The sequence below is a fragment of the Engystomops pustulosus genome, chromosome 4 (genome assembly GCF_040894005.1).
Source record: "Engystomops pustulosus chromosome 4, aEngPut4.maternal, whole genome shotgun sequence".
Taxonomy (NCBI): domain Eukaryota; kingdom Metazoa; phylum Chordata; class Amphibia; order Anura; family Leptodactylidae; genus Engystomops; species Engystomops pustulosus.
The window spans coordinates 118,978,635-118,992,864 of NC_092414.1; the positions used below are offsets into that span (position 1 = coordinate 118,978,635).

Below are 14,230 nucleotides of genomic sequence, written 5' to 3' on the forward strand. Positions count from 1 at the left end.
ACAGAATAATTATACTACCAAAGAATACTTGAGTTACACAGTTCTTTATATAAAAATATGTAAATACATAAAACTTTATTAGATATGTTAAAAGACATACAAAAAAGACATGTACAATTGATGCAATCAGAGAACCAAATACTATGGTCCAGCTGGGCCAGGTCACATATACAACATACAGGGTGTATCCACCAACTAAAAAAAGTCTGCCGTAATAAATATCTCACATCAGAAGTTTACAGTATATTTCACAGTGACCAATGGTGCTATGTGATCGTCCCCCCCACCCCCCCGGACTCCCCAACGCGTGTTTCGGCCACCCTTCCTCAGGGGTACAGACCTGGATCTGGGGGAGGCTGTGGATGTTGTACATCTTGACTTATCCAAGGCATTTGACACCGTGCCACATAAAAGGTTGGTACATAAAATAAGACTGCTGGAAAGTTTGTGTATTTGGGTAAGTAATTAGCTTAGTGATAGAAAACAGATGGTCATCATTAATGGCACATTCTCAGATTGGGTTGACGTTACCAGTGGATTGCCACAGGGGTCAGTATTGGGGCCACTTCTTTTTAATATTTTTATTAATAACCTTGTAGTGGCTTTACATAAGTTTCAATATTTGCAGATTATACTAAGCTCTGTAAAGTAATAAATACTGAGGCCGGTAGTATAGCATTACAGAAGGATCTTTGAAAGCTTGAGGAGTGGGCAGAGAAATGGTTGATGAGGTTTAATGTGGATAAATGTAAGGTTATGCACTTTAGCCATGGAAACAGAAAGTACAATTATGTTCTAAACAGTTAAATACTTGGTAAAACTGCAGCTGAATACTTGGGGGTATTGGTGGATGGTAAACTTAATTTTAGTGAGAAGAGCCAGGCAGCTGCTGCTGAAGCAAATAAAATTATCGGGTGTATCAAGAGAGGAATAGATTCTTATGATAAGAACATAGTCACCTGGTCACCTTAAACCTGGAATATTGTGTACAGTTTTGGGCACCAGTGTATAAAAAGGACATAGTAGAACTGGAGCGGGTGCAGAGGAGAGCAACCTGGATTATTAAGGGAATGGGGGGACTAGAATACACTGACAGATTACAAAATTTGGGGGTTTTCAGTTTAGAACTGAACAGGCAGTATAAGGATCTCTCGAAAGATCTTTTTATATCTAGGCCTGTGACCAGGACAAGGGGGCATCCTCTACGCCTAGAGGAGAAGTGCTTCTACCATCAACATAGACAAAGGTTCATAGGGGGCAGTATTATAGTAGTTATATTCTTGTACATAGGGGGCAGTATTGTAGTAGTTATATTCCTGTACATAGTGGGCAGAATTATAGTAGTTATATTCTTGTACATAGGGGGAAGTATCATAGTAGTTATATTCTTGTACATAGGGGGCAGTATTATAGTAGTTATATTACTGTACATAGGGGGCAGTATTATAGTAATTATATTTTTGTACATAGGGGGCAGTATTATAGTAGTTATATTCCTGTACATAGGGGGCAGTATTATAGTAGTTATATTCCTGTACATAGGGGGCAGTATTATAGTAGTTATATTCCTGTACATAGGGGGCAGTATTATAGTAGTTATATTCCTGTACATAGGGGGCAGTATTATAGTAGTTATATCCCTGTACATAGGGGGCAATTTTTATTAGTATAAAACAAACAAATACAGAAATACTTTTTGCATCAAAATAAATCATAGATCATTTTATCATACAACTTTCTCCATTCAGTAGGATTTTCTCTTGTGACCTGATCAACTCAAGGAGAGCCTCAAGTGTTTGGAAGTAGTAATGCAGCTAATAAATATCTGCCTTAGAAGGAATATGTAATTGTGTGACCAATCAGATGCACAGTTGTTATTGCATTGTAAAGTGGTGCTGGTTGGATGGTATGCCTAAGCTGGACACTTCCAAAGGTTACATAAACCTTTGGTGTGGAAAGTTCTGGTCTCTTTCTCCTGAGGCCTCTCCTGGGAGAGCCCAGAGGGTGCTGAGGCACAACTTGCAACCATCAGTCCCCAAGCAGACATCCACCTTCAGGAGTCTGTCTTATCCTGCTGCTGAAGCAGCCAACTGTCCTCTCCAGCCTGAAGCTACCTTTACCAGGCTGTGAACACCTCTTGTGGAACTATATTCAACCAGCCATCGGAACCTAGTTGAAGTTACTGCTGTTGTGGCCATTGCTGATTTCCACTGCTTGACTTTCATTTAATGCAAAGATAATGTTTGGATGTTTCTCTGAAACAGAGATTTCCACTGTTCCAAGTTACGGGAAAAAAAGGCTGTGGCATTATGTGGCTAATGATGTACAATCTAGGTTCTTTTTGTTTGTGCTACTTGTCTATACTATGTGATACTGTAGAAGAAGTGATAGTTCTCTTTTTATCCTGAAAAATATTACTTTATTATCTTAAAACCCAATTTTTGCCCACTAGGTAGGTTTCTCTTCCTGACAATACATCACGACTGGCGCTCATCTGCGCTAATTACTGGCAAACTGTTAAGACAGTTGCAGAAGTCTCCAAAATACACTGGGGCAGATTTATCAAGCTGTCTGAAAGTCAGAATATTTCTAGTTGCCCACGCAACCAATCACAGCTCCCCTTTAAAATATTCATGAGCACTGGTAAAATGAAAGCAGAGCTGTGATTGGTTTCCATAGGCAACTAGAAATATTCTGCCTTTCAGACAGCTTGATAAATCTTCCCCAATAAGTTTCAAGCATGCCATGTTTCCTTGCATTTTGTTTAGTAATAATAAGGACCTAATTTCTAAATTTTTCACCATAACTATAATACAATCATGTCTTACAGTAAAAGCTCTTTCAGATGATCACTATAAATAGCATTGAAAAGTGTCCTCTAAGAAGGTACAGTAGTTTTCTCAAAGAGGATGTCTGACCTCTGTACATAATTTATTACAATTTGTAACAGAAATCTGTTCTGGTCTTCTGAAAGAGGTGTTCTTTTGCAACATTTTCAATGTCTACTGGACATAGCAACAAATAGCAGGATTGGGGTAGTGTTAGCAAGAAAGTATTGCTGTTTTAAATGGTTAACACTAGTTTGCTCCTCCCTTTCATATATCCTGACACAGTATTCTGGGCAAAAGGCTGACGTGACGCGATGTTATGTAAAAACAGGTCCTTTTAGATGCTACCACTATTTGTGTATATGCACTTGTAAATTGCTGGAACTGCCTGTGTGTACATCTTCCCTTTACCTCCTCCCAAAACACTCTCTTGTCTACCGCACCAAAAAGGAAAATAGTCACACAATTATTGCATGTGCATCTGGAGTTCTTGTAACTGAAACAAAATATTGTTTTAAAGGTTTTTTTCCAGGTTATTGATATTGATGACATGTTTATTTCCTGAGCTGATCTGTGAGGGTCCAACACTTTGCAGCTCTACTGATCTCATATTGATGCCGTATTCTACACCGTTTATCAGAGTCAATAACCTTGAAAGCCCCTTTAACATTTGCACACCCTTATATGTGTAGTATGTGTATATAGATCTTGCTCTTGGCTCTTTTCCTATTATGACACTGCTGAGATTCCAGACAGTTCTAATAATTTACAGCTTTAATCTGTTTAAGATCTTTAACTATATATGGCTGATGGCATAATGTACGCTAAAGTATTTTTGTGCAAAATGTTATTGTACACAGATTTAATATTAACATAAAAATGAAGTCACCATCACCTCCAGACATTTTTCATTACATCATGAATGTTCAGTACATCTCTGTATTGTGAGCAAATACTGCATGGCATATGTTATGAGTAATATCAATGTATGCAACCACAAAAGTAATGTTTCTAATTTCTTTTTATAAGAGACGAAAAATCGTATATTGCCTCTAATCTTCATCCGTCTTTTATGAGTAATCACAGTGCTGCATGCATAGAAAGGCATTTTCTAACTTGTGTTATATTTCATTATTTGCTTTCATTGGTTTTACCCTAGAGTAAGGTAAGTGTGTACTGTATTTGTTGTCTTCTTATAATGTTCATGTGGCTATGACAACAATTGAATACTTAGGTAGAAGGGTGTTATTAACCCCTTAAGGACGCAGCCATTTTGTAGCTTAAGGCTCAGCCCGATTTTTTGGATTCTGACTTGCGTCTCTTTATACGGTTATAACTTTTGAACACTGTTACTTATCAAAGCGATTCTGAGATTGTTTTTTCCCCACATGTTGTACTTCATTTTAGTGGTAAATTTTGGCAGATAAGTTTTGCATTTATTTACAAAAAAAAAGAAAATATGATAAATTTTTGGAAAAATTTGCCATTTTCGAAATTCAAAATCATTGCGTTTTCAGGCAGATCGATTTACCACCTAAATAAGTTGCTGAATAACATTTCCCATTTCTCTACTTTACATTTTCATAATTTCTGAAATGTCTGGATAATTTATTTTGATGTCACGCGGCTTGCAAATAGAATATCGCTTTTCCGGATTTTCAGAATTGACTATTTTGGGGATAAATACAGTTTGGAATGAAATTTTACATATTTAGCATCAAAACCCCCTATATAACCAACCCATTTTCAAATCTGCACCCCTCAAGCTATCAGAAACAGCTTTTACGAAGATTGTTAACCCCTTGAGATCTTCATAGTAATTGAATCAAAATGGAGGTGAAATTTAGAATGGTCATATTGTTCCCTTATACGTTCATTTAGCCCTAAAATTTACACATTTCCAAAAGATAAAAAGAGAAAACCCACCATACAATTTGTTCTGCAATTTCTCCTGAGTACAAAGACCCCCCACATGTGGCTGTGACTTGTGTTATGGGGGCACAGCGAGGTGCAGAAGGGAAGGAGGGCGCTGCAGCTGCCAGGATTTTAGTTTCCTCATTGGCCCCTTTTGAAGGCTATAAAATTTTCGCTTTTTCGTTATTGGGGCCATGTGATGCCATTTTTTTTGCGGGATGAGATGCTTTTTCCAATGTTACCATTTTGGGGTTTGTATCACCTATTGTTGAAAATTTAGGAACGTTTTTTGAGGACAGGAGTAGAAAAGCATCAATTCTGTACTGGATTTTTTACTTCTTTTTTTTTTGGTGTTCACCGTATAGACTAATAATCATGTTATCTTTATTCTATGGGTTGATACGATTACGGGGATACCAAACATGAATATATTTTCTTACGTTTTACTAAATTTGTCAAACAAAACCCTAATGTGGGGAAAAATCTATCATTTATGTATTGCCGTCTTCCAAGTGGCATAACTTTGTTACTTTTTTGGCTACGGAGCTGGTTGATGGCTTGTTTTTTGCGGGACATGTTGTACATTGCACCAGTATCATGTCGCAGTACATATGGTTTTTTGATCACATTTTATAGCATTTTTTGTGGGATTGAAAAGGTAAAAATCATAATTTTTGGAGGGTTTATAACAGTTTTTTTTTACGGCGTTTATCGTGCGGGTTCAATAATGATTTACTTTTATTCTACGGGTTGTTACGGACGCGGTGATACTATATATGTGGGGTTTGTGTTATGATTTAGACTTTTTTTTGAGTTATATGTCTCTTTATATGTTTTGGGGGTTTGGGGCATTTTTAGTGATTTATGACTTTATTTTTTTATTGAATAACTTTTTTTTTTACTTTTTCACTTTTATACCATGGGATATGAACAAGCAATCATCTGATTGCTTCATCATGATAATATTCTGCAATACTGATGTATTGCAGAGTATTATCAGTGTCAGCCTATACACTTGCATAGGCTGGCACTGTGCCAGTAAGATGACGTCACAGACGCCATCTTACTGGCAATTCTTGCAGGTAACTCTGGGGTCCAGATCGGACCCCAGAGTTACTATAGCAACGATCGGCGCACCCCGAAAACTGTTCGGGGGGGCCGATCGTGGGGGAAAGATCCCCCAGATACATGTTAGATGCCGCGGTCGCGCTGACCGCGGCATTTAACGGGTTAAGCACCCGCGATCGGAGACAACTCCGATCGCGGGTGTTACACTGGGGTGCCGGCTATCAGTCACAGCCGGCACCCCGTCTTTCCCGATGCCGGTTCGGCTCAGATCTTGAGCTGAACCGGCATCAGCTCAGCGTCCGATATATCGGACGCTGAGCGCTAAGTCACTGCGCTCAGCGTCCGATATATCGGACGCTGAGCGTTAAGAGGTTAAGTATATCATTAATAGCTCCGTAAATAAAATTTATATATATGTGTGTGTGTATGTATATAAAAATCTGTCACTATGGTAATTAGATGTAGGTTTGGTAATAGATAACACCACCTCCTACAATTCTACTCCGTATTGCATACTTGTAACATATAGGGGCATATGTATCAAACTTTTTGCTTGCATTATTCTTTTGCTACTTTTTTTGCTCCTAACACCATCTCCCTTCAAAGTTGGCCATTGTCTAGTTTTCTCTGGTGTTCCCTGAGTTATCACATGAATCTAGATGTGAAAGTTGTGACTTTTAAAAAAAAAAAACTATTTTGGCACAAATCTATAGGCGCCCTGACCAGGTGTAGAAATTAGCTTAGAGCTGATTGCAAATTTTGGAGACTTTTTGACACTTTTCTTTCAAAAAGTCGCAAATTCCCTAAAGATCAAATGCCTCATTAGATACATCTGACCAGCAGAAAAGTAAAAAAAAAAAAAAACCTGACAGGCAAAGCCAGAATTATGCTACATGTGCCCCATAATGTTCAACAAAGGATTATAAATTAAAAAATATACATAGTAGTCAAAGCATAGCTAGTTGTTAAGCATGGGAGCAAATTCCAAATAAAGTGACCAGATACTGGCTCCAGTAAGTGATCAGTACTCTACATGAATAATTATGGTGCTCTTTAAATAAAGTACCTTACAGGAACAATCTCTGACTGTTTTCCGCCATAGTTCCTCTCTGTTATATTTGGTCAGGGTCGCCATGACCACTTCTTCAAACAGTGCCTTGTATTTGCAAAGCCTAAAATGTCAGAAAGCTGATTGTCGGAGAGGCCTTTCATTTTAAAATTGTAAGGAAAGCCTTACATGTATATTAATCAATCTGGCCTTCTTGCTGTGCCTATATATGGAGGATAAAAGTTGTATTGTTCTGTGCGTATATGTACATAACAGGAGTAATAGTACTGTGCCTACATTTTTGCTGCATACGAGTAGTAGTACCTTGCTTCGTCCATGTGGAAGTAGCAGTGCTCTCGTGTGCTCGTAAAATATTCTTTGCTCATATGTCCTTGCTAGAAGCAGTAGTATGTTCTCATAAATGTACAAGTTCTATACTAAGCCCATATTTGCTATCTAGGTGTAGAAGTACTGTACCCATATATTTAGGGGTAGGCACACTGATCTACTAAGACTTCTCCAACAGAAGACATGTAAAAAGACCATCTTTTATTTTTGTTTTCTGACCCACACAACACTTTGGGTGTGAAAGAGTGAGCAGGGGGGTGAACGCCACTGCCTACGAATTTACGAGTGGCAAAAACTGAATATCTGAAATCTCTGCTAAGTCTTAACAGGTCTGAACTGGCAGAGATTGTGTCCAGATCTACTAACAGTCAGAAGCCTCTTAGTATATCCGGCCATGTATGCCATGCACTAGTGGGGAGGGGAGGCTATGAAGACTGTCATTTAAAATCTCAATAGATTCTCCCCATTGTGTTGTAGTAGTAGAGTGTGGTGCCAATATAGTATGTACGATAGAAGTGATGGTACTGAGCTGTCCCAATATATTCATGCAGAATAGTAATATATTGTATTGTGCCTATTTATGTAGGATATGAGTATTAGTATTGGTCCCCTTATAAATAGAATATGAGTAGACGAGCTGTGACATGCCCAAATATTTAGTAAAGGGGAGAAGTAGTTCTGTGTTATGCCCAGATATGAAGGATAGGAGTAGCACTGTACAGGGGGATCAGAGTAGTAGTAGGATGGGCCTTTATATGTAGGATAGGAGTAGTAATACCACAGTTGTAACTACCACTGTAGCAGGTTGCTATGGGCCCAAGGTAACAGTGGGGCTTAACAACCTAGATTAATTACCACACATTATTGATGATTAACCCCTTAAGTACCAGGCCCTTTTTGTGTCTTTATTTTTCACTCCCCACCTTCAGAAATCTATAACTTTTTTATTTTTCCATGTAAAGAGCTGTGTATGGGCTTGTTTTCTGCCCATTGCAACAAATTGCACTTCATAGTGGTGGTATTTCATATTCTGTGCCATATACTTGGAAGCAGGAAAAAAGTTCTGAATGCTGTGAAAACGATGAAAAAACGCATTTGCGTCATTTTCTTGTGGGCTTGGATTTTACGGCTTTCACTGTGTGCCCCAAATGACAGGTCTACTTCATTCATTGGGTCACTACGATCACTGATATACCAAATTTGTATAGGTTTTATAATGTTTTCAAAACATTACAAAAATTAAAACCTCCAGTACAAAAAAAAATTCTTCATTTTGCCGTGTTCTGGTGCTAATAACTATTTCATACTTTGGTGTACAGAGCTGTGGGTGGTGTAATTTTTTGCAACTTTTGATGACGTTTTCAATGCTTCGATTTTTAGAACTGTACAACCTTTTGATCACTTTTTATAGAATTTTTTATATTTTTCAAAATGGCAATAAAATGTGTTATTATATTTTGATAGGGCATTTTTGGACATGGCGATACCTAATGTGTTTATGATTTTTACTCTTTATTTATATTTATATGACTTCTAGCGAAAGGGGGGGATTTGAATTTTTAGGTTTCTTTTAATATAAATAGTTTTTTTTTTACTTTTTTATTTTTACTATTTTTCAGACTCCCTAGGGTACGTTAACCCTAGGTTGTCCAATTGATCCTACCATATGCTGCCATACTAAAGTATAGCAGTATATGGGGATTTTGCACACCATTTATTATAATGTGCAAATCGCATTGTAATAGATAGCATAGATCATGATAGCCTCGGATCTTTGTGTGACCCGAGGCTGTGACCCGAGCTGCTTGAATCACTTATATGGGGGGGGGGGGATCTCAAATGTTAGACTCCCACAAAAGCTGATATTGATAACTCATTATATCATGAGCCTGGCAAAGTAAGTCCTCGTTGTTAAGTACTGTGCCACCTGTACAAAAACCTGTTATTTTTTTATTTTTCCTTGTATGCTAGGTTATATTATCTTCACAAATGTTTCATTTTTTTTTTTTTCAGCACTCGCAAACAAAATTACATGATGAATTTTTCACGGCAGCATGGGCTTAGACATTTCTACAACAGACGAAGGAGGGCTCTGAGAATCTACCCATGAAGAAGTCAAATATGTAAAATTTCTGCCACCATATGAAGTGTTTGCTTTTCATTGTTGTCCAATCCCAAAACTGCGTCCAGATTCAAAACATTCCTGCAGTTGGCTTAAATAACCAAGGACCTCCTTTAAGACTGACCATACTCCACTTTTCTCACTGTGAACTAATGAGAAGTAACTTATTTTCTCATCAGTAAATCTTATAATGTTGATATGTCCGTGAAAGTATGTAATCTTTGTAGCAGTTTAATAGGCAATATTTCAGTTAAGCAATATCATTTGTTTAACATGAGATCATCCTTAAGCACAGAGACATGTGGGAACGTATGAAAAAGCTCAGTATTTAACAAGATGTTGACACTTAGATATTAAGTGCACTGTAATCCATCTATGTGTCATATTTTATGCAGTTAAATTATCATGTTTTTGTCCTCTTAAACATACCATCATATTAGATACAATACAGTGTTTTATGTGATCTATGTCCCAATGAACATATGTTTATAACAAACCAGATATCACTGAAAGTTACATTAGTGGTGTCATAAAGCTGGTAAAGAGCAACAGCTGTAATGTTAAAAAGACTATAGATATGTTATCTTAAACGTTTTCCTATAAGAATTGTGAATACATCCTTAAAAGATGCATCAGCATTTCATTATTGGCAGTGGCAGTGTTTTTTAGTTTCAAAGGCCAATAACACAACAGTAACTGCATAGTGGTGTCTGTGGCATTAGAGTGGTTTGTAGTTTGTGGTTGTGTTATTTGTTTGCCATTTGTAATATGTCCTTACTGCAGTTTTATGTATTCTCTGCTTAAATATATATATACCACCAGCAATAGTAACATGGCATCACATGGTAACATTACGCATCAAATTAGATGATCAACATGTTACAGTTTCCAAGATAAAATAAAGATATAAGCAGTGTTTAAAATTTACTGTAATAGACTGATTTGTTGTGTTTATGAACTGTATGACACTTTTATACTATGTCCATATTAACCACTTCGTAATCACCTCATAAAATATTTTTAATGCAATACCAATTATTACTATGTGCCCACTTGTTTCATATCCCTAAATTTGTATATACCATGACCCTCTGAGCATATTGATAGAAAGTATCATTTTCTGTTATATTAATGTTAATACAGAAATAAACTGTTCTGAATGTTTGTTCCTTTTGAATTGCTTACATATTTTTTAAGAAATCCAACGTATTAAGCATTGCACACAAGAAAATTGGCATGCAGAAAAGTTGCACCTGTGAAGACTATTCAAAAAAGTGAGTAGAGTGGGGCAGAAATGAAAGTGGCATTATCCTGGTTGGTTCACTACTTGTGCCATAACATTGGTGAAGGCTATAGCTGAAATCTACCCTAGGCCAGAACCTCTTAATAATTCAGGACAGATAATGGAGTTGTCAGGATTTGGGATTCATACTCCATTCAGGACATGCATCTTATAACACAGGAGCCACAACTCCATTTGTGACACCTCTGTGACATAATAAGGACCATAACCTGACTTCACCTGCTAAATAGGTCTATAACAGGGCCAGCTATTACAGGGTCAGGTTCCAGTCGGGCCTGTGGTTGAATAGGACCACAGTCCCGAGGCTAGGCTATCAGGGTGTATTAGATCTATGTTCCAAACTAGGGTTTTATAGGGATTTACTTTGTGACTACAGTGTCATCAAGACCCTAACCCACACGGACATAACGCTTATCTTTTCACCCTTTCTTTTATGTATTCTGTGCACTCCTCATGAATCATTCATCTACCCCACTGTGACCATTAACTATCCTCTTACTGACTCTGGGGTAGCATTATCCCTGACACTACTTTCCAAGGAGTCTCACAGATCCCACACTTGGAAGTTTTGAGACGTACGTAACTACGGAGGTGAGCCCATTTTCATTGTATATTCTAACCTTTAGGACACCCCGAGCTGACTCTCACACTCCTTTAATCTATTTCATTTTTAGATTGGCCACCAACGCCGAGCATTTGAATACGCCAAGTCAAAGATCTCAATACACGTTTCGTTGTAAATAAATAAGCACTATCATATCATCATACAGAGTTGTACTTACATGTATTACCATTTTTTTCAGATAATGGAGTTGGTTTAAAAAATATCCTTTCCACAAAGGTGAATTAACCCCCATACCGACTGACGTTTTGCTTTGCGTTTCTTGAAACTTCCCATATAATGCTTTGCACTTTTTCAAGTTGTTCCTTTGAAGAAAATCTGTACACGTAGCATATACCACTTTTTAGAAGAAAATTGCTCCTTTTATTTCTCTATTCACAAAACATAAGGTAAAAACAGGGCTTCAATAATGACACAAGCAGTGCACCAAACTTTCCTGTCCAACCCAGCTTTTTACCATCTCTTGGTTTTCTCAGAAAGGTAAGTTGCAGCTGGTAACTACTGTGACAGAGAAGAATGGGAGTTGTGACCATTGCTTTAATTTTTAGGCTTTAGTTAATAAGGGTGTCTTTTTTTCTGAGAGATCGAAACAACAGAGATAATGGCTTAATTAGAGTCAGAAACATTGCTAGCCTTGTATGATCACCTTTGAAGATCTGCAGTGCTTTATTCCACATCTATCAAGAGTTTCAGACACTTTTATGACCCGCTTTAAGGGCATGACACTTGTTTCTGGAACAATGGAGCAACCAATATTATTTACATTATGCGGCTCACTTGCCATACTTTTTATAGTGGCGGTTTTAGGTACTTTAGTGTAGTCCCAATCAATTCTTGGGGACACTACCACAGTACCTAAAAAGTGACATCAAAAGCTTCATTTATAAAAGGTTATTAATCCCTTTTGTCTTCAGCTTGAATAAAACATTAGGAAAAAATAAAACCAAGTTTGTAGCATTGTACAGGTCACTCATACAGAATGGCTATGCGGTGCGGATGGCTACATATGACTACTCAGCCAGAAGGAAATTTGTTCAGGAGTTTCAGCAATTGGTATTAAATATTTTTGTGCTTTATATAAATCCAACTTAACATTAAAGGGGTTGTCAATTAATGTAAAAAAATTTCCTGTAGCAGGCCAGAAGCCAAGACAACACCATCGGCTCTGGAGAAAACAACAGATGCTGACAGTGACAGTGCACCCAGAGTAGTAGTTTATTGTTATTTAAGCCCCCCCTAAAAGCACCCCAGTCATATATCAAATGTTTTTATCCCCACAATCCCTTTAAACTTGCTTTTTTCACAGAGACAATCTGGATGAAATATATAGCTTTATATGGTACAGCTTTATGTAGAATGTTGATTGTAGAATGCAAAATATAGAAACTGCTGGTTATTATAAAAACCTGCTGCATGTCACTTTTTTTTCATTCCGAAGATGGTAGACCTTTTATGCTACTTGGGGCCAAGAATTGTTTGGAAGTTTTGAACCATTAATGGCACGGATCCATTGATTTGGGATGGTCCTTGGAGAAACAGTCTGTCACCATAGAGATGCATGACTCTGCTTGACAGAAATAGAAACCAATCCACAATATATTTTTAATCAGCAATTACAAAGTTAATTTGTAAGATGGATTTATATATAGATTCATATTCTTTTTTCAGCTTTTTAATCTCAATGGTTTAACTCTACCAATGTGCTTATTTACGTCCTAATTAGCTGCTAGTACCATGCATGCAGCAAGCAGGGGCCGGGCTAGAGAGCAGAGCAACAAAGTATGATAGAATGTGGTGATACAAAGAATTTCTGTAATTTTTTGTGTATGGAGCTGTGTGAGGGCAAATGTTCTACAAATTCCACTTTCTAATGGTGGTATTTCATATTTCATGTCATGCTGTGGGTAGCTGTAAATACATTTCTTATGCAGTGAAATTGACAATTTAAATTTTCTTATGGGCTTTATTTTTACAACTTTCTCTGCTATGCTCCAAATGACACCTCTGCTTTATTCTTCGGGTCAGTAGGATCATGAGGGTAACAAATTTATGTAGGTTTTAATAGTTTTTAAAAATGTAAAACCTTTTATACTGAAAAAAAAAATTTCATTTCGCCTTATTCTGACACTGATAATTTTTTTATACTTTGGTGTACAAACCTTTGTAAGGTGTAATTATTTTGCAGGGGAAAGCTTACATTTTCTACAAAATTTATATGTGTTGTGGAACAGCAAAAAAGTGGTGATTTGAACACAAAAGGGAACCTACCACCACGGATCTACCTATAAAGATAGATCAGGTGGTAGGTGCATCTATAGGATGTGAAGATAGCCCTTTTAAGGACTAATCCTTACGTCCCCGCAATATTTTACTAACTTTTAATTCTCTAATATGTAAATTTTGTAAAGAGGCTACTGGGGCAGGGTATAGCTGGAGCTGAGGCTACACGGCGCGGCTACTCCACGCCACAGTAGTCCCTTTGACCCTCCTACCAGATGTCTTCGGCGCACAGTTCGGAGCTTCAGAGCAGTGTCCGCGCAGCCGCGGGCCTGCTGTTTTGCGCATGCCAAGATGGCAGGTTTCTTGGACGAGGGCGCACAGCTACGAGGGGCGTGGAGTAGCCGCGCCGTGTAGCCTCAGCTCTGGCTAATCCACGCCCCAGTAGCAAAAAATCACCACTTTTTTGCTGTTCCACAACACATATAAATTTTGTAGAAAATGTAAGCTTTCCCCTGCAAAATAATTACACCTTACAAAGGTTTGTACACCAAAGTATAAAAAATTATCAGTGTCAGAATAAGGCGAAATGAAATTTTTTTTTTCAGTATAAAAGGTTTTACATTTTTAAAAACTATTAAAACCTACATAAATTTGTTACCCTCATGATAGATGCACCTACCATCCCATCTGTCTTCATAGGTAGATCCGTGGTGGTAGGTTCCCTTTAAGCAGGGTTTTTATTGGGACCCTACAATAT

General features: G+C 37.5%; 1 protein-coding gene across 4 annotated transcripts in view; it reads left to right on the forward strand.

The window, feature by feature from the left end:
- RELN (reelin) overlaps positions 1 to 10,501 on the forward strand; it is a 510,672-nt gene extending 500,171 nt beyond the window's left edge. For 2 of the 4 annotated variants that reach the window (XM_072147208.1, XM_072147209.1), the window contains exons 64-65: positions 3,858 to 3,993; positions 9,220 to 10,501. In XM_072147208.1, the coding sequence (XP_072003309.1) occupies positions 3,858 to 3,987 (130 nt within the window). In that variant the 3' untranslated portion in view covers positions 3,988 to 3,993; positions 9,220 to 10,501. The remainder of the gene's footprint in view (positions 1 to 3,857; positions 3,994 to 9,219) is intronic. The other 2 variants (XM_072147211.1, XM_072147210.1) reach the window with 1 other exon arrangement.
- Positions 10,502 to 14,230: the final 3,729 nt, after the last annotated feature.